This window comes from Oncorhynchus nerka, linkage group LG7, assembly GCF_034236695.1.
Source record: "Oncorhynchus nerka isolate Pitt River linkage group LG7, Oner_Uvic_2.0, whole genome shotgun sequence".
Taxonomy (NCBI): Eukaryota; Metazoa; Chordata; class Actinopteri; order Salmoniformes; family Salmonidae; genus Oncorhynchus; species Oncorhynchus nerka.
Window position 1 is genome coordinate 69,636,747 of NC_088402.1, and position 24,880 is coordinate 69,661,626.

Sequence of the window (24,880 nt, forward strand, 5' to 3'; positions counted from 1 at the left end):
TTACAACTGCGACCTGGTCAAGATAAAGCAAAGCAGTACGACAAAAACAACAACAGAGTTACACATAAACAAACGTATAGTCAATAACATAATAGCATAGTCTTGACCGACGTCGGTTGATCTAGCTAGCAACTTTGCATGTCATTTTAAGTCGTTTGAATAATGTTTCTAGTCATGATCTAATTTCACAAGATTCACAAAGGGTTTTGAACAGACTTTGAACCCTGTGTGTCGGGTGAAAGGTCAAGCGGCCATCTTTGAAGCGAGCCAGAGAGCTGTGGTGGTTTCTAGAATGCTAGTTAACTAGCTACTATACTAGTACTGTAGCTAACGAATAAACGTACGTTTCAAAGTAACAGCTACATGTATTCAAACGGCACATTACTCAATTATAAATAGATGTATTGGTAAGTAACTTACATCTAGCATCGTAGTAGCTAGCTAGTAAACAAAGCAAGTGGATAGATTAGCTAGCTTGCTAGGCTACCTATCTAGGACTTTCTAGTTGGCCATTTGTAAACAGATAGCTATTATAGTTGTCTCGCTAGGTAAACAAGCTTACACACTTATCAATGTAAATGCGCATGTATATTTTACACGGGTTCGTAGCTATCCTGTTAGCGAAGAGAAGCATAGACAGACGATTAGCTACTAACGAGTAGCTAGACAGTTTTATGCAGCAGGTTGCGTGTTTAACTGGCGGGAACTTTGTTTTTGTGGACATTGTTGGTTTCCTCAGTTAACCTCAAAAAGTTGTGGGGTGTGTAACGGTACACCAAAGAGTACTTTCTGGGCACATCATGTCTTCTTTTTCTGAGTCTGCGTTGGAGAAGAAGCTTTCGGAGCTCAGCAACTCTCAGCAAAGCGTACAGACGCTGTCTCTGTGGATCATTCATCATCGCAAACACTCGCCGCTCATCGTCAAAGTATGGCACAGAGAACTGAAGAAAGGTGAGAGAACTTATGAACGTCGCCACCTCGACAGCATTCTTTAACTGCTATTTACACACTGAAACGTTGATGTCACACGAAGTATGCCAAACCATATTTACCCGGTCTACGTTCTGTATTTGTCTTTCAGCAAAAAGCAGCAGGAAGTTGACTTTCCTGTATCTTGCCAATGACGTGATTCAAAACAGCAAGAAGAAAGGTCCAGAGTTCGCCAAAGACTTTGAGACAGTCCTTGTTGACGCTTGCTCTCATGTTGCAAGGTATGTGGTCTGGTATGATACCGTTTCAGGGCTAAACTTGTCTAGCACTGAAATAGGCCTGCATCACAAACCTGCACATGTTTTATTGTAAACTGGGTAGTTTGGGTACTTGTAGCCCTTGATCAGGACTCTCAGTTACATTACACATAAGTCATTAGAAGAAGGCATCTTCTGTACAGGGGAGTTTTGGTAAGAGCCCCTACGCTCAATTTGAACATTAACACCCATCGCGTGCGGTACGGTTTTGGAAGCACAAGGACTTTCATATCAGCTAGAATGTTTCAAAAATCAAAAGGTTAAATTGATACACACCTTGATAGGATTAGTGTTCTCACATGGCCATATCTCCATGTTACAGGGCTTGTTTATGGAAGATGAGGGGAGCACCTGTGCTAATTAGGGGCTCCCGAGTGGCGCAGCGGTCTAAGACACTGCATCTCAGTGCTTGAGGCATCACTATAGACACCCTGGTTTGAATTCAGGCTGTATCACAACCGGCCGTGATTGGGAGTCCATAGGACAGCGCACAATTGCCCCAGCGTCGTCTGGGATTGGCTGGTGTAGGCCGTCATTGTCAATAAGAATTTGTTCTTAACTGACTTGCCTCGTTAAATAAAGTTTACATACAATTAGATACATGGCATGCTCCGAACACCTGTTTGTGAGAGTAATTCGGAAGTGTAGTGTCATCGGATGAAGGAACCCATAGCTGTATGGATCTGTGAAAAACTGCTACAGTAAGTGTACCTTTTTTAAATTATTTTTTTAAAGGATTCTTTCTCCCTGATGAAAGATAAGGACCATATGTTTCGAAAGCCGTATCGCAAGCAATGATTATTGGTGTTACGAAACGTTAAAGCATAGCGTCGGGATTGTAGTTCACATGAGTTAGTCGTGGGCAAAGATAATGGCTGAAAACTGTAGGGAGAAAGCAGAATGTCGCCTAGTTTTTGAGAGCTAGGGTACTGAATGCTGATTAGCTTCAACAGCATTTCAGCCATGTGTGTATCCGACACTATACCACGGGTATGATGCAAAAATACGTGTTTACTGTTCTATTTATGTTGGTAAGCAGTTTATAATAGCATCAAGTCACCTCAGGGATTTATAGTATATGGCTAATTAATGTTGTCACGATACCAATATCGTGATACTAGGAAGTAAAGAAGCAAAGGAAACAAAACATCAAGCAGACTTAATGTCTTAAGGAAAACAGTCATTGTGTTGGAAAAAACAGCCCTATGTTGTCACCTAGAGTACCATTTGTTTGCAAGCTATAGAACACAATATTTTACAATGCCAAAATGTACCTGTTGGTGTTAATTTTAGGCCCTGGTTAGACATTAACCTGCTTCAAAACATTGGTAAATGGATTACACTGCTACTATCTTCTACAGCAGCATAACAAGACAAGAACAAAGAGGATCAAATAAGTTATTGAGTTGCTCGGCGAAGAAGAGTTGAATTTCATGATGAATCTCTGTCTCTTTCTCTCCCTCCTTCAGAGAGGCAGATGATGGCTGTAGAAGGCCCATCGACAGGCTGCTCACTATCTGGCAGGAGCGCAGCCTCTACAAGGCAGAGTTCATCCAGCAGCTGAAGCTCGCTATCGAAGACTCAAACAGCCCCCAACACCAACCCACAGGTACAGTCAGAGTCCCCTGGGTCTCCACTGACGGAGCAGTTCAGCTTTACTAAGTTAGTTACTGGTGATGGCTTGTTTCCTATGTAGGCATTTTGGATGTCAGAATTTCCAAGAAACATGCATGTTCAATTTGTTGTTTTTGTGAATATGGATGTTTTCTTTCTAAATCTGTGGTATCTTTTGCAGAGGAGAAGAAGGCCCCTAAACGGACCTATCAGAAGATGATCCAAGAGCCGGAGGAAGAGGAAGAAGATGACTACAGGGGCAACATGTCCCCACAGAATTCAGACTTCTCAGGGCCACAGCTGGTAGGCTGAACAAACACAACTCCATAAGCCTTTAGCTCACTCACCAGTACTTTGTCTATTACACTGCAATTTGTGACAGCTTTTCACACCAGCTGAAGTTATCTCCCAACTCTCCTCTAGGTGTCAGTGATACAAAGGTTGTCCCATGGACTATTGATTTGGAAGATTCTAGCTTTTAGTTTGTGCTCTGGTTGTGAATTGTTGTTTAGAAAAATGGTCAAGCTTGAAAATTGGATGTTGTTGGCCAGAGCTTTCACATACCCTTCTCTCATTTCCTCCCTCTCCCCTCAGACGGAGGAGCTGGTCAAAGCCCTGCAGGACCTGGAGAATGCAGCCTCGGGTGATGCTGCGGTGCGCCAGAAGATTGCCTCTCTGCCACAGGAGGTGCAGGATGTGTCCCTGCTGGAGAAGATCACAGGTAAGGAAGCCTTCATGGTACCTGAAGCACAAGGAAACTTGACCCCTACCTTTCTCCAACCTCAATGTGTATTGTAGGCCTAAGGGATTGAGTTCTCAAACTTAATGCCGTTTCTATTCAATTGTTTCAATATTATGCCTAAGTAAAAACTCCACCTTATTTGACTTGACTCACCCGGTCCCTATAGATAAAGAGGCAGCTGATAAACTGTCCAAGACAGTGGATGAGGCCTGTCTACTGCTGGCTGAGTATAACGGACGTCTGGCTGCTGAGCTGGAGGACAGGAGGCAGCTGGCGCGCATGCTGACAGAGTACATCGGTAGCCAGAAGGAAGCCCTCACAGAGAGGGAGAAGAAACTAGAAGCAAGTCTAAACCATCAAAATCATTGTTTTGCTTGTCTGTTACAAACAAGCAATTAGAATGTGAAAAATGTACACTACCATTCAAAAGTTTGGGGTCACTTAGAAATGTCCTTGTTTTTGAAAGAAAAGCACATTTTGTCCATAAAAATTGAATATTTACATAGGCGTACAGAGGCCCATTATCAGCAACCATCGCTCCTTTGTTCCAATGACACGTGTTAGCTAATCTAGTCTAAAGAAGGCCAGTTTTATTGCTTCTTTAATCAGAACAACAGTTTTCAGCTGTGCAAACATAATTGCAAAAGGGTTTTCTAATGATCAACTAGCCTTTTTAAAATGATAAACTTGGATTAGCTAACACGACGTGCCATTGGAACACAGGAGTGATGGTTGCTGATAATGGGCCTATGTTAATAAAAAAAATAAAAAAATTATTTTGATTTTTTTTAAATGCCGTTTCCAGCTACAATAGTCATTACCAATGTCTACACAATTTATTTAATGTTATTTAATGTTATTTTTATGGACAAAATGTGAAAATGTGATATTTCTAAGTGACCCCAAACTTTTGAATGGTAGTGTATATTTTCCCATTATCCAACTAGAGCAGCTTTGTGAGTCACTTGGGATTGTTTAAAAGAAGTAGAAAGTGGACCCACCGGAACTGTATCGTCTGACATGGGTACTGTTCTTTGTATTGCAGGAGTACAAACAGAAGCTGGCACGAGTCACGCAGGTGCGCAAGGAGCTCAAGTCTCACATCCAGAGCCTGCCTGACCTCTCTCTGCTGCCCAATGTGACGGGAGGCCTGGCCCCTCTACCCTCTGCTGGAGACCTGTTCTCCACCGACTGAGCTTCCTGCTCCCTGTCACACCCTGCCTCTCGCCAGGGCACACACTCCCTGTCGAACCCGCTCACTAGCTACTGAACCCTAGGGAGAGACTGAGAGGGACATTGTAAGCTTGGGGACATCCCTGGTGGGAGAGACGATGGTTGTTGAAGATTCCGTTCCACCAGCTTGGACAAATCTCCTTTACATTTTTATTCTGAACGCCAGTCAAACACTAGCTAACTGATTCTGTGTTGAAGAGAAATGTTGAGTCATTAGCCAATCCCCATTTTTGTGTTCATATGGTGAGATGGTGGCTCGCACACGCACTAGATCACGTGTCAAACTTATTCCACGGAGGGTCAACTGTCTGTGGGTTTTCACTCCTCCCTTGTACTTGATTGATGAAATAAGGTCACTAATTAGTAAAGAAATCCACTCACCTTGTTTCTGTGTCTTAGGGGAAAGTAAAAACCCTCCATGGAATGAGTTTGACACCCCTGCACTAGATCGTTGTGACAGCTTTGTGAAGAGACACATCACATTTATTTTAACGGCTTTAAGTTGGTTGCTTTTTAATGTTGATGAAATTTCAGGTGATTTTTGTTAGGGTGTATGTAGGGAGGGGCCTGTTTTTCCATGTAGGTTGTCATTATTTACCATTCTCTGTAATTCCAGTTCAACACACAACAATATCCTTACCTTCAGGTTTGTCATACATAGCACTGAGTGGCCAATCATCGGTCAATAACATTTCATCCATGTAGTGGTGTTTCTCAATCCATTGTGAAATAGTTTAGCCCTCAGACAAGTGACTGATTGAAGTTATTTGAGCAAACTTGGGGCAGATTGAGATGCTCACTGTCTTTGCTGAGCTCTGCTGATGTCATCCTTTGTCACAGATGATTGTATCACTTGGTACAAATGTCAAACTAAGAGGCTTTTCAGGACTGGGCCCGGCCACTACTTATTCAGCATTATTCAGACTTTTTTGAAGAATAGCAGAAAGTTAACATGGTTCGTTCTGTCACTAGTTTGGATTATGTGCACAGACCTGAGAGATAAGTGTTTCCCCATGTTGAAGAATAGTAATACGACATCTGCCCATGGAAATGTTGCTTTACTACAGATGGTAGACCTGTGTGGCATGTATTTCTCTCTGCCGATGCTTTACTACAGATGGTAGACCTGTGTGGCATGTATTTCTCTCTGCCGATGCTTTACTGCAGCAGTAATTTCACTGATAAAATAATTCCATGGATAGAAATAAAATGGAACCATTAGGAAAGAGCTGTGCTGACTGGTTTATACTCTGAGTAATGTGACATTGATACGCTGGACCTGTTCATGTTTTGGGGTGGACGTTTGGAATCTATCGACTTTCACCAGCGTCTTCCGACAGGTGGCGTCACTCATCCATGAAGACGATGGACTTTCACAGCGTTCACGAAAAGAAAATATATATCTATACTGAACAACAATATAAATACAACATGTAAAGTGTTGGTCCCATGTTTCATGAGCTGAAATAAAAGATCCCAGAAATTTTCCATATGCACAAAAAGCACATTTCTCTTAAAATGTTGTCCACTAATTTGTTTACATCCCTGCTAGTAAACATTTCTCCTTTACCAAGATAATCCATCCACCTGACAGGTGTGGCATATCAAAAAGCTGATTAAACAGCATGGTCATTAGCCAGGGGCACCTTGTGCTGAGGATAATAAAAGGCCACACTAAAATGTGCAGTTTTGTCACAACACAATACCACATATGTCTCAAATTTTGAGTGCATTTGGCATGCTGACTGCAGGATTGTCCACCAGAACTGTTGCCAGAGGATATGTTTATTTCTCTACCATAAACTGCCTTCAAAGTCATTTTAGAGAATTTGGCAGTGCGTACAGGCAAACATTGATAAATACATTTACATTTAAGTCATTTAGCAGACGCTCTTATCCAGAGCGACTTACAAATTGGTGCGTTCACCTTATGACATCCAGTGGAACAGCCACTTTACAATAGTGCATCTAAATCTTTTAAGGGGGGGGTGAGAAGGATTACTTTATCCTATCCTAGGTATTCCTTAAAGAGGTGGGGTTTCAGGTGTCTCCGGAAGGTGGTGATTGACTCCGCTGTCCTGGCGTCGTGAGGGAGTTTGTTCCACCATTGGGGGGCCAGAGCAGCGAACAGTTTTGACTGGGCTGAGCGGGAACTGTACTTCCTCAGTGGTAGGGAGGCGAGCAGGCCAGAGGTGGATGAACGCAGTGCCCTTGTTTGGGTGTAGGGCCTGATCAGAGCCTGGAGGTACTGAGGTGCCGTTCCCCTCACAGCTCCGTAGGCAAGCACCATGGTCTTGTAGCGGATGCGAGCTTCACTGGAAGCCAGTGGAGGGAGCGGAGGAGCGGGGTGACGTGAGAGAACTTGGGAAGGTTGAACACCAGACGGGCTGCGGCGTTCTGGATGAGTTGTAGGGGTTTAATGGCACAGGCAGGGAGCCCAGCCAACAGCGAGTTGCAGTAATCCAGACGGGAGATGACAAGTGCCTGGATTAGGACCTGCGCCGCTTCCTGTGTGAGGCAGGGTCGTACTCTGCGGATGTTGTAGAGCATGAACCTACAGGAACGGGCCACCGCCTTGATGTTAGTTGAGAACGACAGGGTGTTGTCCAGGATCACGCCAAGGTTCTTAGCGCTCTGGGAGGAGGACACAATGGAGTTGTCAACCGTGATGGCGAGATCATGGAACGGGCAGTCCTTCCCGGGAGGAAGAGCAGCTCCGTCTTGCCGAGGTTCAGCTTGAGGTGGTGATCCGTCATCCACACTGATATGTCTGCCAGACATGCAGAGATGCGATTCGCCACCTGGTCATCAGAAGGGGGAAAGGAGAAGATTAATTGTGTGTCGTCTGCATAGCAATGATAGGAGAGACCATGTGAGGTTATGACAGAGCCAAGTGACTTGGTGTATAGCGAGAATAGGAGAGGGCCTAGAACAGAGCCCTGGGGGACGCCAGTGGTGAGAGCGCGTGGTGAGGAGACAGATTCTCGCCACGCCACCTGGTAGGAGCGACCTGTCAGGTAGGACGCAATCCAAGCGAGGGCCGCGCCGGAGATGCCCAACTCGGAGAGGGTGGAGAGGAGGATCTGATGGTTCACAGTATCGAAGGCAGCCGATAGGTCTAGAAGGATGAGAGCAGAGGAGAGAGAGTTAGCTTTAGCAGTGCGGAGCGCCTCCGTGATACAGAGAAGAGCAGTCTCAGTTGAATGACTAGTCTTGAAACCTGACTGATTTGGATCAAGAAGGTCATTCTGAGAGAGATAGCGGGAGAGCTGGCCAAGGACGTCACGTTCAAGAGTTATGGAGAGAAAAGAAAGAAGGGATACTGGTCTGTAGTTGTTGACATCGGAGGGATCGAGTGTAGGTTTTTTCAGAAGGGGTGCAACTCTCGCTCTCTTGAAGACGGAAGGGACGTAGCCAGCGGTCAGGGATGAGTTGATGAGCGAGGTGAGGTAAGGGAGAAGGTCTCCGGAAATGGTCTGGAGAAGAGAGGAGGGGATAGGGTCAAGCGGGCAGGTTGTTGGGCGGCCGGCCGTCACAAGACGCGAGATTTCATCTGGAGAGAGAGGGAGAAAGAGGTCAGAGCACAGGGTAGGGCAGTGTGAGCAGAACCAGCGGTGTCGTTTGACTTAGCAAACGAGGATCGGATGTCGTCGACCTTCTTTTCAAAATGGTTGACGAAGTCATCTGCAGAGAGGGAGGAGGGGGGGATTCAGGAGGGAGGAGAAGGTGGCAAAGAGCTTCCTAGGGTTAGAGGCAGATGCTTGGAATTTAGAGTGGAAGAAAGTGGCTTTAGCAGCAGAGACAGAAGAGGAAAATGTAGAGAGGAGGGAGTGAAAGGATGCCAGGTCCGCAGGGAGGCGAGTTTTCCTCCATTTCCGCTCGGCTGCCCGGAGCCTTGTTCTGTGAGCTCGCAATGAGTCGTCGAGCCACGGAGCGGGAGGGGGAGGACCCCGCCTGGAGGATAGGGGACATAGAGAGTCAAAGGATGCAGAAAGGGAGGAGAGGAGGGTTGAGGAGGCAGAATCAGGAGATAGGTTGCAGAAGGTTTGAGCAGAGGGAAGAGATGATAGGATGGAAGAGGAGAGAGTAGCGGGGAGAGAGAGCGAAGGTTGGGACGGCGCGATACCATCCGAGTAGGGGCAGTGTGGGAAGTGTTGGATGAGAGCGAGAGGGAAAAGGATACAAGGTAGTGGTCGGAGACTTGGAGGGGAGTTGCAATGAGGTTAGTGGAAGAACAGCATCTAGTAAAGATGAGGTCGAGCGTATTGCCTGCCTTGTGAGTAGGGGGGAAGGTGAGAGGGAGAGGTCAAAAGAGGAGAGGAGTGGAAAGAAGGAGGCAGAGAGGAATGAGTCAAAGGTAGACGGGGAGGTTAAAGTCGCCCAGAACTGTGAGAGGTGAGCCGTCCTCAGGAAAGGAGCTTATCAAGGCATCAAGCTCATTGATGAACTCTCCGAGGGAACCTGGAGGGCGATAAATGATAAGGATGTTAAGCTTGAAAGGGCTGGTAACTGTGACAGCATGGAATTCAAAGGAGGCGATAGACAGATGGGTAAGGGGAGAAAGAGAGAATGACCACTTGGGAGAGATGAGGATCCCGGTGCCACCACCCCGCTGACCAGAAGCTCTCGGGGTGTGCGAGAACACGTGGGCGGACGAAGAGAGAGCAGTAGGAGTAGCAGTGTTATCTGTGGTGATCCATGTTTCCGTCAGTGCCAAGAAGTCGAGGGACTGGAGGGAGGCATAGGCTGAGATGAACTCTGCCTTGTTGGCCGCAGATCGGCAGTTCCAGAGGCTACCGGAGACCTGGAACTCCACGTGGGTCGTGCGCGCTGGGACCACCAGATTAGGGTGGCCGCGGCCACGCGGTGTGGAGCGTTTGTATGGTCTGTGCAGAGAGGAGAGAACAGGGATAGACAGACACATAGTTGACAGGCTACAGAAGAGGCTACGCTAATGCAAAGGAGATTGGAATGACAAGTGGACTACACGTCTCGAATGTTCAGAAAGTTAAGCTTATGTAGCAAGAATCTTATTGACTAAAATAAATGTCACTTTGTCCGAGAAGATTTACAAGGGTATCAAAATCCCACGCCAGGGTAAGCCGACACAAAACACAGCCCTTTTTTTTTTTTAAATTCTGAAATCCCCTATGGGAAAAATGAATGGTGGAAAAACGATTGGAACCATTTCCCTGTTTGGCCGCTAGGTTTTATAGGTATTATGACTCATACTGTGGCACTCTATTAACGATGTGTTATATAGGTTTTGTATATTTCAACCAGTAGTTTTGAAAGTAGCGCTCACAAATGCATAAGTATTCACACCCCTGAGTCAATACATGTTATAATAACCTTTGACAACAATTGCAGCTGTGAGTCTTTCTGGGTGAGTCTAAGAGCTTTGCGCACCTGGATTGTACAACATTATTCTTTTCAAATTTCTTAAAGCTCTGTCAAATTGGTTGTTGATCAATGCTAGACAGCTATTTTTAAGTCTTGCCATAGGTTTATAAGTCGATTTTAAGTCGAAACTGTAACACATTCAATGTAATTTTGGTAAGCCACTCCAGTGTATATTTGGCCTTGTGTTTTAGCTTATTGTACTCCTGAAAGGTGAATTCGTCTCCCGGTGTCTGTTGGAAAGCAGACTGAACCAGGTTTTTCTCTAGGATTTTGCCTGTGCTTAGCTCTATTTCTAGTCCTTACCGATGACAAGCATACCCATAACATGATGCAGCTACCACCATGTTTGGAAATATGAAGAGTGGTACTCAGTGATGTGTTGTGTTAGATTTGCCACAAATATAATTATAGGACATAAAGTTAATTTATTTGCCAACATTTTTTCAATTTGACTTTAGTGCCTTATTGTAAAAAAGGATACATGTTTTGGAATAATTGTATCCTGTACTCTGTCATTTAGGTTAGTATTATGGAGTAACTACAATGTTGTTGATCTATCCTCAGTTTTCCCCTCTCAGTTTTCCCCTATCACAAACGTTAAACTCTGAAACTCTGAAACTGTTTTTTAGCCACCATTGGCCTCATGGTGAAATCCCTGAGCGGTTTCCTTCGTCTCCGGCAATTGAATTAGAAAGGATGCCTGTATCTTTGTAGTGACTGGGTGTATTGATACACCCTCCAAAGTGTAATGAATAACTTCACCATGCTCAAAGAGATATTAAATGTGTGCTTTTTATTTTATTTATACCAATCTACAAATTGTATTCCTTCTTTGTGAGGCATTGGAAAACCTCCATGGTCTTTGTGATTGAATCTGTGTTTTAAATTCTGAGGGACCTTACAGATAATTGTATGTGTGGGGTACAGAGAGGAGGTAGTCATTCAAAAATCATGTTAAACACTATTATTGCACACAGAGTGAGCCCATGCGACTTATTGTGACTTGTTAAGCAAATGTTTACTCCTGAACTTATTTAGGCCATAACAAAGTGTTGAATACTTACTGATTCAAGACATTTCAGCTTTTAATTTTGTATTAACTTGTAAAAATAGCTAAAAACATCATTCCACTTTGACATTATGGGGTTTTGTGTGTAGGCCAGTGACACAACATCTAAATTGAATCGATTTTAAGTTCAGGGTGTAACACAACAAAATGTGTAAAACGTCAAGGTGTGTGAATACTTTCTGAAGGCACTAAGTCACACATCAACACCTTCATATCGCTTGACCCATAAAGGCAGTGAATATATTACAAGTAGGTGCAGATTACAGTCTAGACGGTGATGCAACTGGTCAGAGTGCTCTCGATGATGCAGTTGTAGAACTTTTTGAGGACCTGAGGACCCATGCCAAATCTTTCCAGTCTCCTGAGGGGGAAAAGGTTTTGTTGTGCCCTCTTCACAACTGTCTTGGTATGTTTGGACCATGATAGTTGGTTGGTGATGTAGACACCAAGGAACTTGAGACTCTCAACCTGCTCCGCTACAGCCCCGTCAATGTGAATGGGGGCGTGCTCGGTCTTCCTTTTCCTGTAGTCCACGATCATCTCCTTTGTCTTGCTCACATTGAGGGAGAGGTTGTTATCATGGCACCACACTGCCAGGTCTTTGAGTTATGGTCAGGTTTGCCAAATGGAGGGCGAGGAGAGCTTTGTACGTGACTCTGTGTGTGGACTAAAGGTGGTCTACAGTTTTTCTTCCTCTGGTTGCACATGTAACATTCTGGTAGAAACGAGGTAAAACGGATTTAAGTTTCCCTGCATTAAAGTCCCCGCCCACTAGGAGCGCAGCCTGTGGATGAGCATTTTCTTATTGGCTTATGGCCTTATACAACTCGTTGAGAATGGTCTTAGTGCCAGGTTTGGTTTGTGGTGGTAAATAGACAGCTATGAAAAATATACTCTCTTGGTAAATAGTGTGGTCTACAGCTTATCATGCGATACTCTACATCAGGCAGGCAAAACCTTAATATTAGATTTTGTGCACCAGCTGTTATTGACATATAGACACAGACCGCCACCCCAGTCTTACCGGAGGCAGCTGTTCTATCTTGCCGATGCAGCGTAAACCCAGCCAGATGTATGTTATCCATGTCATCGTTCAGCCACGACTCTGTGAAACATAAGGCACCACGGCCTGTGTCCCCTATATCTCTGTCTCTTCTTCATACGAATGACAGGGATTTTGGTCGGTGTATGAAAATCCTTCGTGTCCGACTCGTTAAAGAAAAATCTTTGTCCAGTACAAGGTGAGCAATCTCTGTTCTGATGTCCAGAAGCTATTTTTGGCCATAAGAGACGGTGGCAGAAAATAAGTTACAAATAACATGAAAAAAACACACAATAGCACAATTTGTTAGGAGCCTGTAAAAGGGCAGCCATCACCTCCGGCAACAAAATGTTACACATACAACATATTCATGTACAGCATATACTGTACACACAACATATTCATGTACAGCATATACTGTACACACAACATATTCATGTACAGCATATACTGTACACACAACATATTCAGGTACAGCATATACTGTACACACAACATATTCAGGTACAGCATATACTGTACACACAACATATTCAGGTACAGCATATACTGTACACACAACATATTCAGGTACAGTATATACTGTACACACAACATATTCAGGTACAGCATATACTGTACACACAACACATTCAGGTACAGTATATACTGTACACACAACGTATTCATGTACAGCAGATACTGTACACACAACTGTTTAGGTCGTACAAGGTCAGAGTCATTGTTCCGTGAGGTGTTGCCTCACTTTGTTTTGAGTGACCTCACTTTGTTTTGAGTGACCCGAGTTGGAAGTGTTCCATGTGACCATCGCTCGGTACAATACTGTGAGTTGCCTTGAGTGCATTCTGGATTTGGGGACTGAAGAGACCCCTGGTGCCATGTCTGGTGGGGTAAGTATGTGTGTCAGAGCTGTATGTAAGTTGATTATTCAAACTATTTGGAATTTTCAAAACATTTATGTTTTTTACAAGAGATGATGCAGTCAATTCTCTACTACTTTGAGCCAGGAAAGACTGACATGGATGCTGTTGATATTAGCCCTCTGTGTACAGTGAAGGGCAAGACGTGCTGCTCTGTTCTGAGCCAACCGGAGCTTTCCTCGGTCTGTTGGCGCAGCTCCTGACCATATAACCAGGCAATAGTCAAGATGTGATAAAAACCACAGCCTGCGGGACTTGTTTGGTTGAATGTGATGTTTAAAATGTTCTTTATCACAGACAGACTTCTCTCCATCTTTCCAACAACAGAATCAATATGCATTGACCATGAAGGCAACACCAAGAAGTTTAGTCTCCTCTACATTCTCAAGAGCTACATTATTCATTACCAGATTCATCTGGGTATGGGGCAGTCGGACAGCGGAGGAAGCTAAGCTGTTATCAGCACTCTGACCACTGCTACACAGTCATTGATGCCTATGACTAGGTATCCTCCTTTCCCTTTTCCTAATATACAGATTTTATACAAATCTTTGTACTTTAGTGCTCACACCTACCATGGTACTGACTCACATAAACTCACATTCTCCTTCCAGAACAGTCTGCATCGGCATCTGACATTATCCAGGAGAACACATCCAGCATCCCATGCTCAAACTGCAGAGTGAGAACCAGGACACAGGGATGATAGGAAGATTGCTATGGCTTGTCTTCTAATGTACGTCATTCTGATTCCCCATGATGTGTGCAGCATTTATTGTATCTATCACATAACACTCTTCGATGGAAGCACCATGTGTGCCACAGAAAGCTGTTGAGGGGAGGACGGCTCATAATAATGCCTGGAACGGAGCAAATTGAATGGCATCAAACACATGGAACCATGTATTTGATACCATTCAAGTGATTCCGCTCCAGTCATTGCCACGAGCCAGTCCTCCCCAATTACAGGTTGGTGCCACCAACCTCCTGTACCTAGCAAAACATCCACGGGGAGGCTTTGATTTGTTTCGTTGTAAATTTGTAGATGAGACGAGCCTGGGATAACACATACTCCTACCTGTCTCTCTCTTCCTCCATGTAAACTGCATCCTCTGTAGCCAAGAAAAATAGACATCTGGGTTACAGATCATATTCATTACACAGCTCCTTGGTCTAATGATGGCGACAGATGGTGCAAAGTAAACACTTTTACTTGGTACCATCTCATAGCTCCACAATGAGATAGGGTGCAGGCCAGGCAGCAGGCTGTTAGCCAGCCTGCCAGCTTAGTGGAGTCTGCCACTAGCACAGTCAGTGTAGTCAGCTCAGTAATGATAAATTCATGAACTTCTTTGATGAAAAGATCATGAGCATTAGAAAACAAGTTACGAGTTCCTCATTAAATCTGCGTATTTCTCCGGCGTGTGGGACTGTGGGTCAATTAACTTTGTCAGAGTGGTTGCCCTGATCCTAGTTTGTGAGCTAGGCAGGCTACTGCCTGGGAAGATCTCCCACTCAGAAGTACGAGATGGGGAAGAGGCGGGGGTAGGTGGACCTCAGGTCTCCCTACCGGAAGCCCGAGGTAGTGGGAGCGGGGGAATCTATCAAATAGGGGGGGGGGGGGGCTCAGAGCATGCACAGACCAGCTGGCTGGTGTATTTACGGACATATTCAATCCCTATCCCAGTTTATTGTCCTCACATGCTTCAAGATGGCTACCATTGTTCCTGTACCCAATAAGGGACTACCGTCCTGTAGCATTTACTTCTGTCATCATGAAGTGCTTTGAGAGGTTAGTCAAGTATCATATCGGCGCCACTTTACCGGCAATCGCCATCACACTGCACACTGCCCTATCCCATCTGGACAAAAATAATAACTATGTAGGAATGCTGTTCATTGACTACAGCTCAGCATTCAACACCATAGTGCCCTCCAAGCTCATCATCAAGCTGGAGGCCCTGGGTCTTAACCCCGCTCTGTGCAACGGGTCCTGGACTTTCTGACAGGTTGTCCTCAGCTGGTGAAGGTAGGAAACAAATCAAATCAAATCAAATGTATTTGTCACATACACATGGTTAGCAGATGTTAATGCGAGTGTAGCGAAATGCTTGTGCTTCTAGATCCGACAATGCAGTAATAACCAACGAGTAATCTAACCTAACAATTCCAAAACTACTACCTTATACACACAAGTGTAAAGGGATAAAGAATATGTACATAAAGATATATGAATGAGTGATGGTACAGAACGGCATAGGCAAGATGCAGTAGATGGTATCGAGTACAGTATATACATATGAGATGAGTAATGTAGGGTATGTAAACAAAGTGGCATAGTTTAAAGTGGCTAGTGATACATGTATTACATAAAGATGCAGTAGATGATATAGAGTACAGTATATACATATACATATGAGATGAGTAAGTAGGGTATGTAAACATTATATTAAGTAGCATTGTTTAAAGTGGCTAGTGATATATTTTACATAACTTTCCATCAATTCCCATTATTAAAGTGGCTGGAGTCAGTGTGTTGGCAGCAGTCACTCAATGTTAGTGGTGGCTGTTTAACAGTCTGATTGCCTTGAGATAGAAGCTGTTTTTCAGTCTCTCGGTCCCAGCTTTGATGCACCTGTACTGACCTCGCCTTCTGGATGATAGCGGGGTGAACAGGCAGTGGCTCGGGTGGTTGTTGTCCTTGATGATTTTTATGGCCTTCCTGTGACATCGGGTGGTGTAGGTGTCCTGGAAGGCAGGCAGTTTGCCCCCGGTGATGCGTTGTGCAGACCTCACTACCCTCTGGAGAGCCTTACGGTTGTGGGCGGAGCAGTTGCCGTACCAGGCGGTGATACAGCCCGACAGGATGCTCTCGATTGTTTATGTGTAGAAGTTTGTGAGTGCTTTTGGTGACAAGCAGAATTTCTTCAGCGTCCTGAGGTTGCGCCTTCTTCACGACGCTGTCTGTGTGGGTGGACCAATTCAGTTTGTCCGTGATGTGTACGCCGAGGAACTTAAAACTTACTACCCTCTCCACTACTGTCCCATCGATGTGGATAGGGGGTGCTCCCTCTGCTGTTTCCTGAAGTCCACAATCATCTCCTTTGTTTTGTTGATGTTGAGTGTGAGGTTATTTTCCTGACACCACACTCCAAGGGCCCTCACCTCCTCCCTGTAGGCCGTCTCGTCGTTGTTGGTAATCAAGCCTACCACTGTAGTGTCGTCCACAAACTTGATGATTGAGTTGGAGGCGTGCATGGCCACTCAGTCGTGGGGGAACAGGGAGTACAGGAGAGGGCTCAGAACGCACCCTTGTGGGGCCCCAGTGCTGAGGATCAGCGGGGTGGAGATGTTGTTACCTACCCTCACCACCTGGGGGCGGCCCTTCAGGAAGTCCAGTACCCAGTTGCACAGGGCGGGGTCGAGACCCAGGGTCTCGAGCTTGATGACGAGTTTGGAGGGTACTATGGTGTCTAATAAATGGATCACAAGTCACTTTAAACAATGCCACTTTAAATAATGCCACTTTAATAATGTTTACATATCTTACATTACTCATATCACATGTATATACTGATTTTATTCCATCTACTGCACCTTGCCTATGCCCCTCGGCCATCGCTTATCCATATACTTATATGTACATATTCTCATTCACCCCTTTAGATTTGTGTGTATTAGGTAGTTGTTGGGGAATTGTTAGATTACTTGTTAGATATTACTGCACTGTCGGAACTAGAAGCACAAGCATTTCGCTACATTCGCATTAACATCTGCTAACCATGTGTATGTGACCAATACATTTGATTTGATTGAGAATTTCTAAGCAAACAGCTGGAGGCAGGGCTTTATCCTATAGAGCTCAATTTTTATGGAATGGTCTGCCTATCCATGTGAGAGACACAGACTCGGTCTCGACCTTTAAGTCTTTATTGAAGACTCATCTCTTCAGTAGGTCCTATGATTGAGTGTTGTCTGGCCCAGGGGTGTGAAGGTGAACGAAAAGGCACTGGAGCGACGAACCATCCTTGCTCTGCCTGGCCGGTTCCACTCTCTCTCCACTGGGATTCTCTGCCTCTAACCCTATTATGGGGGCTGAGTCACTGGCTTACTGGTGCTCCTCCATGCCATCCGGGTTGGCGCCCCACCTCGGGTTCGTGCCGTGGGGGAGATCTTCGTGGGCTATATTCGGCCTTGTCTCAGGGTAGTAAGTTGGTGGTTTGAAGATACCCCTCTAGTGGTGTGGGGGCTGTGCTTTGGCAAAGTGGGTGGGGTTATATCCTGTCCGGGGGTATCGTCAGACGGGACCATAGTGTCTCCCGACCCCTCCTGTCTCAGCCTCCAATAATTATGCTGCAATAGTTTATGTCGGGGGGCTAGGGTCAGTCTGTTATATCTGGAGTATTTCTCCTGTCTTATATTCTGTGTGAATTGAAGTATGCTCCCTCTAATTCTCTATCTCTTTCTCTCTTATCTCGGAGAACCTGAGCCCTAGGACCATGCCTCGGACTACTCAGGACTACCTCAGGACTACCTGACTCCTTGCTGTCCCCACTCCACCGGGTCATGCTGCTGCTCCAGTGTCAACTGTTCTGCCTGCGGCTATGGAACACTGACCTGTTCACCGGAAGTGCTACCTGTCCCAGAACTGCTGTTTTCGACTCTCTCTCTCTACCACACCTGCTGACATTTACTCCTGAGGTGTTGACCTTTTGCACCTTCTACAGTACAGCCACTGTGATTATTATTATTTGACCCTGTTGGTCATCTATGAACATTTGAACATCCTGGCTATGTACTGTTATAATCTCCACCCGGCACAGCCAGAAGAGGACTGGCCACCCCTCAGAATCTGGTTCCTCTCTAGGTTTCTTCCTAGGTTCCTGCCTTTCTAGGGAGTTTTTCCTAGCCACCGTGCTTCTACATCTGCATTGCTTGCTGTTTGGGGTTTTAGGCTGGGTTTCTGTATAGCACTTTGTAACAAAATATTGTGATTTACAGGCACACCATGGATTGAACAGCAGTAGAAACTCCCACAGTTTGACTTTCTGGCCCTGGTCCAAAGTCAAGAAGTACAGTCCAATGGGGACATCAGGAGGAGAGGTCACAGATACTGAGATGACATTCCCAGAGGGAGTAGTAGCGAATGCACTCCAGCCTGTCTTTGATGCAGAGTCAGTCAGGCTGAAGGTAGCCTTGGTGCCTAACTCCTCTCTCGGCAACAGCCCTGTAGAAAGATACACAGGACAGATGTGTTCAGGACATATCAGTGGACCGTAATGCAGAAAGGAGACACCTAAAAGTACATACCTGTAAACTCATAGTTACAGTCTTGCTGTCAAAACACTGAATGTTCAAGCAAGGATTCCCCGACTAATGAGGTCTTTATATTGTGTCCACAGTACTGTACTTGTCTCTGCTATGAACCTGAAGGTGCTGACGCCTTCTTGGAAGTGACTCCCAGATTTTAGGTGCAAAGTGATGGTGAATGGCAGGCCTCTTCTCACTATCACTCGGTCAAACCCATTCTTTTCGGTGTGGTGAGTAGTCATGCTGATTTTACTATCAAAAATGCATTGTTCTATATCCAAGGCTGTGAAAAAAGCCAAATAAAAAACATTTCAATCGTATGAAGACCATTTTCTTAAGTAGTAATGTACATTAGGGACACCTTCCTAAAATAGAGTGCCCCCCCCCCCCCATTCTTGATATACACAGGGAACTGTTGAGCATGAAAAACCCAGCAGCGTTGCAGTTCTTGACACACTCAAACCGGTGCGCCTGGCCCCTACTACCATACCTCGTTCAAAGGCACTTCAATCTTTTGTCTTGCCCATTCACCCTCTGAACGGCACACATACGCAATCCATGTTTCAATTGGCTCAAGGCTTAAAATCCTTCTTTAACCTGTCTCCTCCCCTTCATCTACACTGATTTGAAGTGGATTAAACAAGTGACATCAGTTTTCATCTGCAACAACTTCCAAAATGTAAATAGTATTTTCTGCTGATGGTATTTCATTGCAAAATAAGTCATCAATTGTTTAACAACCTGTCAACCAACGTGTCAACAGACATTTTTTTGTAGAACCATAGTACGTTTCTATCTACTGTAAGTATAAGGGTACAAGGCAAGACCCATATACAGACACAGGAGGCAGATGGTTGAACTCCGATATTTATTATAACACCAGGGGTAGGCAAAAGGCAGGTCGGGTATAAGCGAGAGTCCATAAACCAGGTCAGAGTCCAAACAGTACAGGGCATTAGACAATCTCGAGGTCAGGGCAGGAAGAATGGCCAGGTCAGGCAAGGGTCTAAACCAGGAGGCCTAGGAAAAATGTGCTTCTGGGAAAAACAGGAGCTAGGAGATAAACGCTGGTTGACTTGGCAAACAAGACAAACTGGCACAGAGAGACAGAAAACACAGGGATACATGCGCCGGGGATGATGAGCGACACCTGGAGGGGGAGGAGACAAGCACAAGGACAAGTGAAACAGATCAGAGCGTGGCAGTAAGTCCAGACCTTGATCCAATAGTTTAAATAATGTCTGGTGTTACTGGTCTAGAGAGTGTGCTTGATGATATCCTCGCTTCAATGTTACTCCAGGGATACTTGTAGTATTTGTAATATGACCATTTTGTCTGTCAAGCCACGCCCTTCTTGAAGCTTTTTTTGGTCACGTTAGTTCCTTCCTCAACATGGTTCAAATGGTTTTCATCACATAAAGATGCCATAGTGAAATGTAAGTTTGTAAATTCAGCCTATTGTAAAGCTATACCACTTACTATACAATACCAGTCAAAAGTTTGGACACACCTACTCATTCAAGCGTTTTTCTTTGTTTTCACCATTTTCTACATTGTAGAATAATAGTGAAGACATCAAAACCTTAAAATAACACATATGGAATCATGTAGTAACCAAAAAAGTGTTAAACAAATCAAAATATATTTGATATTCTTCAAAGTAGCCACCCTTTCTCTTAATGACAGCTTTTCACACCTTCTCTCAACCAGCTTCATGAGGTAGCCACCTGGAATGCATTTCAATTAACAGGTGTGCCTTGTTAAAAGTTAATTTGTGGAATTTCACATTATGGCAAGAAATGCTCAAATAAGAAAAGAGAAATGACAGTCCATCATTACTTTAAGACGTGAACATTTCTACAAGTGCAGTCAAAAAAACATCAAGCTCTATGATGAAACTGGCTCTCATGAGGACCGCCACAGGAAAGGAAGACCCAGAGTTACCTCTGCTGCAGAGGATATGTTCATTAGTGTTACCAGCCTCAGAAAAAGCAGCCCAAATCAATGCTTCACAGAGTTCAAGTAACAGACACATTTCAACATCAACTGTTCAGAGGAGACTGCGTGAATCAGGCCTTCATGGTCGATTTGCTGCAAAGAAAACACTACTAAGGGACACCAATAAGAAGAAGAGACTTGCTTGGGCCAAGAAACATAAGCAATGAACATTAGACTGGTGAAAATCTGTCCCTTGGTCTGATGAATCCAAATGGGAGATTTTTTGTTCCAACCGCCGTGTCTTTGTGAGACGCAGAGTAGGTGAATGGATGATCTCTGCATGTGTGGTTCCCACCGTGAAGCATTGATTAGGAGGTCTGATGGTGTGGGGGTGCTTTGCTGGTGACACTGTCTGTGATTTATTTAGAATTCAAGGCACAGTCAACCAGCATGGCTTCTACAGCATTCTGCAGCAATACACCATCCCATCTGGTTTGCGCTTAGTGGGACTATCATTTGTTTTTCAACAGGACAATGACCCAACACACCTCCGCATATGTGGCAACTCCTTCAAAAAAAAGCATTCCCGGTGGAGCTGGTTGAGAGAATGCCAAGAGTGTGCAAAGCTGTCGTCAAGGCAAAGGGTGGCAATTTGAAGAATCTCAAATCTTAAAGACTCACATCTAAACTTCACACCTGCATGCAGGTCTGCATATACTTTACAACAACTTTTTTTTTAACTTCCGAAAAAGAATAACTAACTTTTTTAAATTCATGAACCTTTTATTGTTTTATGTCACATACATGAATAAACACAGAGTTTATAATTAAATGACTGCCCAAATGTAAATAAAGAATATCTCAATGAGTAATTTGTTTACTGATATTGTATGTAACCCATTTGTGACAGAAAGTGTTCAGGACAGCGGAGGGGGGCTATGGTAGAGGAGCGTTCAGTTCAACAGGGTGACCTACACAACAATGTTATCTGATGCTTAACCGATGGCTATGTGCTGACCAAAAGGGCTACGCTTGGTCAGTCAGGTCACAATGTTTAGTCATGGCCTGTGACCTCTGCGGTGTCAGGATTCACATTCCATTGAAGGAGGTTGTTCCCATTTCTTCTGATTGCACAACATCAGTGTGAGTTGATGTTCAAACCAGCTGCTGGAGAAATACAGGAAAAAGTACTAACTTCTCTACAAAAATGGCACTGATCCTATAATAAATAGCTTTTCAGTGAGAATGGTATACATTGGGTTTTATATAAAAAACAAAATATAACCCTAAAAGTGTGGACAATGAACAAAACTAACATTGATGACAGTGGTTTCAAAGAAAGTCTCACCATATTGACATGTTAAAAAGATCGACTGATTCAATCAGATCAAGAGTTGTACTGCAGTTACAGCCAACGCAGGTTGAGTTGACAAATTGGAGAGCGGCTGCTCGTGTGTTCAAAACGGCGATAGAACGTGTAGGCGCTATCGATGATAGAAATAATGACAGGCTAATGTTTTATGTTTTCATGTTCATTTCAATGGGGGTATTTATAGCCTGTTTGAAGTGTAGACAATAGCCTAGAACAGGGATGGGCAACTTTGATGGGGGTGGGGGCCACAAAAATCTGAACTCATCATGAAGGACACCCCCGCCCCCAAAACAACCGCTATGCAGATGTTGTTAACCGCAGCTCTTATAGAACCTAGTCCTAAGCAAAATTGCTCATTCAGTTTTCACAGAAAAGAAAGATCTTAATAATATACATGGTTTGTAATGAATATTGTAAATCAATATGTTGACTATTAGAACAACTGGAGAAGTCTGAAGACACTGGTTTCTGATGAGTTGAAAATGCCAGATGGACCCCTTATGTTATTCCAATTTAGTGGTTTTCTCCCTTTCCAGACATTTTTCACAGCAATGTAGTACAAAGCTGGGGAAAAATGGGAAAAAAATATGAAGTAACTTGCTGCTCCTCTGCTATCCCACCCGGACATCAATAGTTGATCCCTAATTTATCTATAAATCTGTGCAGGAAATTATGTCAGAGTGCCACTGACAAGTTGTCCTGAGCCTGCAGAGAATACTGATGGGAACAAGTGTTTCTATAGTCAGTTGTTTGAGTTTGACATGTGTACCGGTACATTATAAACAGTGTTAAATGTGTGTAATTTGAAGAAAAGAATATTAACCCATATTTGACATTTCATGGGAATATGGGGTCATCAAGAGATGGGGTCATCAATATGGGGTCATCAAGAGAGTCAACATGACATGGTGAGAATGATGTGTAAATTCCAAAGAAATCCCTTGTAAAAGTTAACAGCTGAAATACTACTAGTATTACAAAGACAAAAAAGTATGTTCTATGAACCAATGACAGCAAAACAATAGCCATTCAGTTAAAGCAGTATCTGATAAAGAAGTGGTTGCTTAAGAAGTATTATTAGATAAATGGACACCATAAGCACTTTGAAAACTGACCACGATCCATCATGTGTTCCTTTTCATGATATTTCAGCTAGAATATTCCAGATACATTAGTTCTTCAAAGACAAAGTCACTTTCTCTTCAGTGCTTGTCAACTAGTGGTCCATTCAGTCTGTTATCATAGTTTTTAATTGACTGTCAGCCTGATTGCTTTCCATCATCACTGCTCAGAGATCCACAGGATGAACCATCTAGAAGGAAATCAATCCCATAATATGTTAAACAACTACATTGCACATGTATGCACCTTGTATGGTAATAAAAAGTACTGCATTTGGTCTCAACTCACCCATTAAATCCACTGGTTAAACTTCTGTTGATTTTCCTATAGCAACCATGTTTTTGCCCTGTGAAGAAATGATTGGCTGTAAGTTTTCTTTGATCTTTATAGAGATTTGATATAAAATATGTAACTAAAATGATTCATTTGAAAATGTACAGTGTAATTATTATGAAGGTTTACTATTAGGTCCAATTACTGGCATGATTACATCATTTCACCACACCTTTTGCAGGCTCTGAGGAGCAGCCAGCACTGGTGGTTTGGGAGCAATGGAGGGCTTCTTCCTGATCGTAGCAGGGGAGCTGTTCTTCCTGAGATTGGGTGCTGCTGTTCTCTGGGTGACACGGGACTGGGAGCTCTGGGACAGGACAGATGACGAGTCCTCCACCTCTCCACCAATGGCAGAGAGGCAGCTGCACTCCGAGCTGCTGAACACACTGCCACTCTCACCTGACGACTCCATGCTGTCCACTGGAATCAACAGAAAGGTAAGTAGATATGGCATCACCCATGTTTAGTCACATGCTTGCACATATCAAGTGTCATGTTCTGTATGTCTGTTTGTGTTAGTCTGCAGTCATGCACCATGCATAGGGCCCTGTGTTTTGGTTAATCATGTCACATTACCTGGATTTCAACCTTTTATTTAAAGATTTTCATCACTGTCCCCTTTTCTTTTTATGTCAGATGGTCCAGCACCATTCTCAGACAATTACTTACTTACTTTGGTCTAATTCTCATTTCTAGAAAAGACTTAAAGCAAAGGTTAAAATTCAGGTAATTTGGCACGATTAGCCAAAACACAGGGCCCTAATGAAAGAACAAGAAAACTCACTGAGAAGATGAAGGTTTTGTTTCTGGTGATTATGATGGTTATTGGGGTCATCTTCAGTCACAGTCTCCGGGGAGGAATAGACAATGTGATTGGTTTCCCCACCTTGTATCTGGTTACCAGGGTAACCTACAGGAGGTAAAGAACCTCGTCCAGAGGAGGAAGATGAGTGGCTGCAGGAGGTAGAGGCACTACTGCCTGAACCAATGGAGTTGGGCCGGAGACATTCAAGATCTGTTTGTGGAAAAGACGACACAGGAGCTGACAAAGCAAAGAGACAATTCAGTCAGTGAGTACATTACACATTTGTGTTGTCAGTTCCTGGGTATGGGACTTGGCTGTGGACTTGTTACCTCTTCCTAGCAGGACACAGTTGGTGGCCCTGTCACAGATGGCTGCCTCGTTAGGCTGTATGTCCATGAAAGGGTTCCTCCCCGTGCCCATGAACACCCTCTCCTGTATCCTCAGTTCTACAACATACCAAACACAACACCTGTCTTAATGCTCAAACTTACTCAACCAAAACATCAATTGGATGTATTTAGTGTCTGATATAGCATTTCTTCACAATTGCACCCCCACAGGGGTTCCCAAATCTTTTCACTCGGGCTCCCATTCAAGCATTGGGGAAAATCCCCAATGTGGCACCACATCTATTTCTATGGACACAAACACTGTTCATGACACACTGTTCACACCCCTCTTGTAGGCGGAGAGAAAAATGTGTAGTTTTAAAGCTTATTTCCTGCAATTC

General features: G+C 44.1%; 2 protein-coding genes across 4 annotated transcripts in view; one reads left to right on the top strand and one right to left on the bottom strand.

Moving 5' to 3' along the window:
* The first annotated feature begins 800 nt into the window (after window positions 1-800).
* LOC115132277 (regulation of nuclear pre-mRNA domain-containing protein 1B-like) lies at window positions 801-6,324 on the top strand. Its single transcript, XM_029664743.2, has 7 exons — window positions 801-951; window positions 1,082-1,211; window positions 2,717-2,856; window positions 3,043-3,164; window positions 3,456-3,582; window positions 3,770-3,945; window positions 4,649-6,324. Exons 1-7 carry the CDS (start codon window positions 801-803, stop codon window positions 4,796-4,798), a joined length of 996 nt encoding a protein of 331 aa, XP_029520603.1. The 3' UTR covers window positions 4,799-6,324.
* A 10,453-nt stretch (window positions 6,325-16,777) lies between these two features.
* LOC115132280 (uncharacterized) overlaps window positions 16,778-24,880 on the bottom strand; it is a 31,464-nt gene continuing 23,361 nt past the window's right edge. The window contains exons 20-24 of one of the 3 annotated variants that reach the window (XM_029664747.2): window positions 24,480-24,596; window positions 24,130-24,387; window positions 23,518-23,765; window positions 23,301-23,358; window positions 16,778-18,497 (exon numbers count right to left, since the gene is read on the bottom strand). In XM_029664747.2, coding sequence (XP_029520607.1) covers window positions 23,317-23,358; window positions 23,518-23,765; window positions 24,130-24,387; window positions 24,480-24,596 — 665 coding nt within the window. In that variant the 3' untranslated portion in view covers window positions 16,778-18,497; window positions 23,301-23,316. Of the gene's footprint in view, window positions 18,498-19,433; window positions 23,203-23,300; window positions 23,359-23,517; window positions 23,766-24,129; window positions 24,388-24,479; window positions 24,597-24,880 lie in introns of those variants that run through there. The other 2 variants (XM_029664748.2, XM_029664746.2) reach the window with 2 other exon arrangements.

What these genes read in the sequence shown, in the direction of transcription:
- LOC115132277 (XM_029664743.2), top strand. Translation starts at nt 801, where the DNA reads ATGTCTTCTTTTTCTGAGTCTGCGTTGGAGAAGAAGCTTTCGGAGCTC. An exon ending in GCTTGCTCTCATGTTGCAAG is followed by an intron (nt 1,212 to 2,716) that starts GTATGTGGTCTG and finishes TCCCTCCTTCAG; the next exon opens with AGAGGCAGATGATGGCTGTA. An exon ending in CCCCCAACACCAACCCACAG is followed by an intron (nt 2,857 to 3,042) that starts GTACAGTCAGAG and finishes TATCTTTTGCAG; the next exon opens with AGGAGAAGAAGGCCCCTAAA.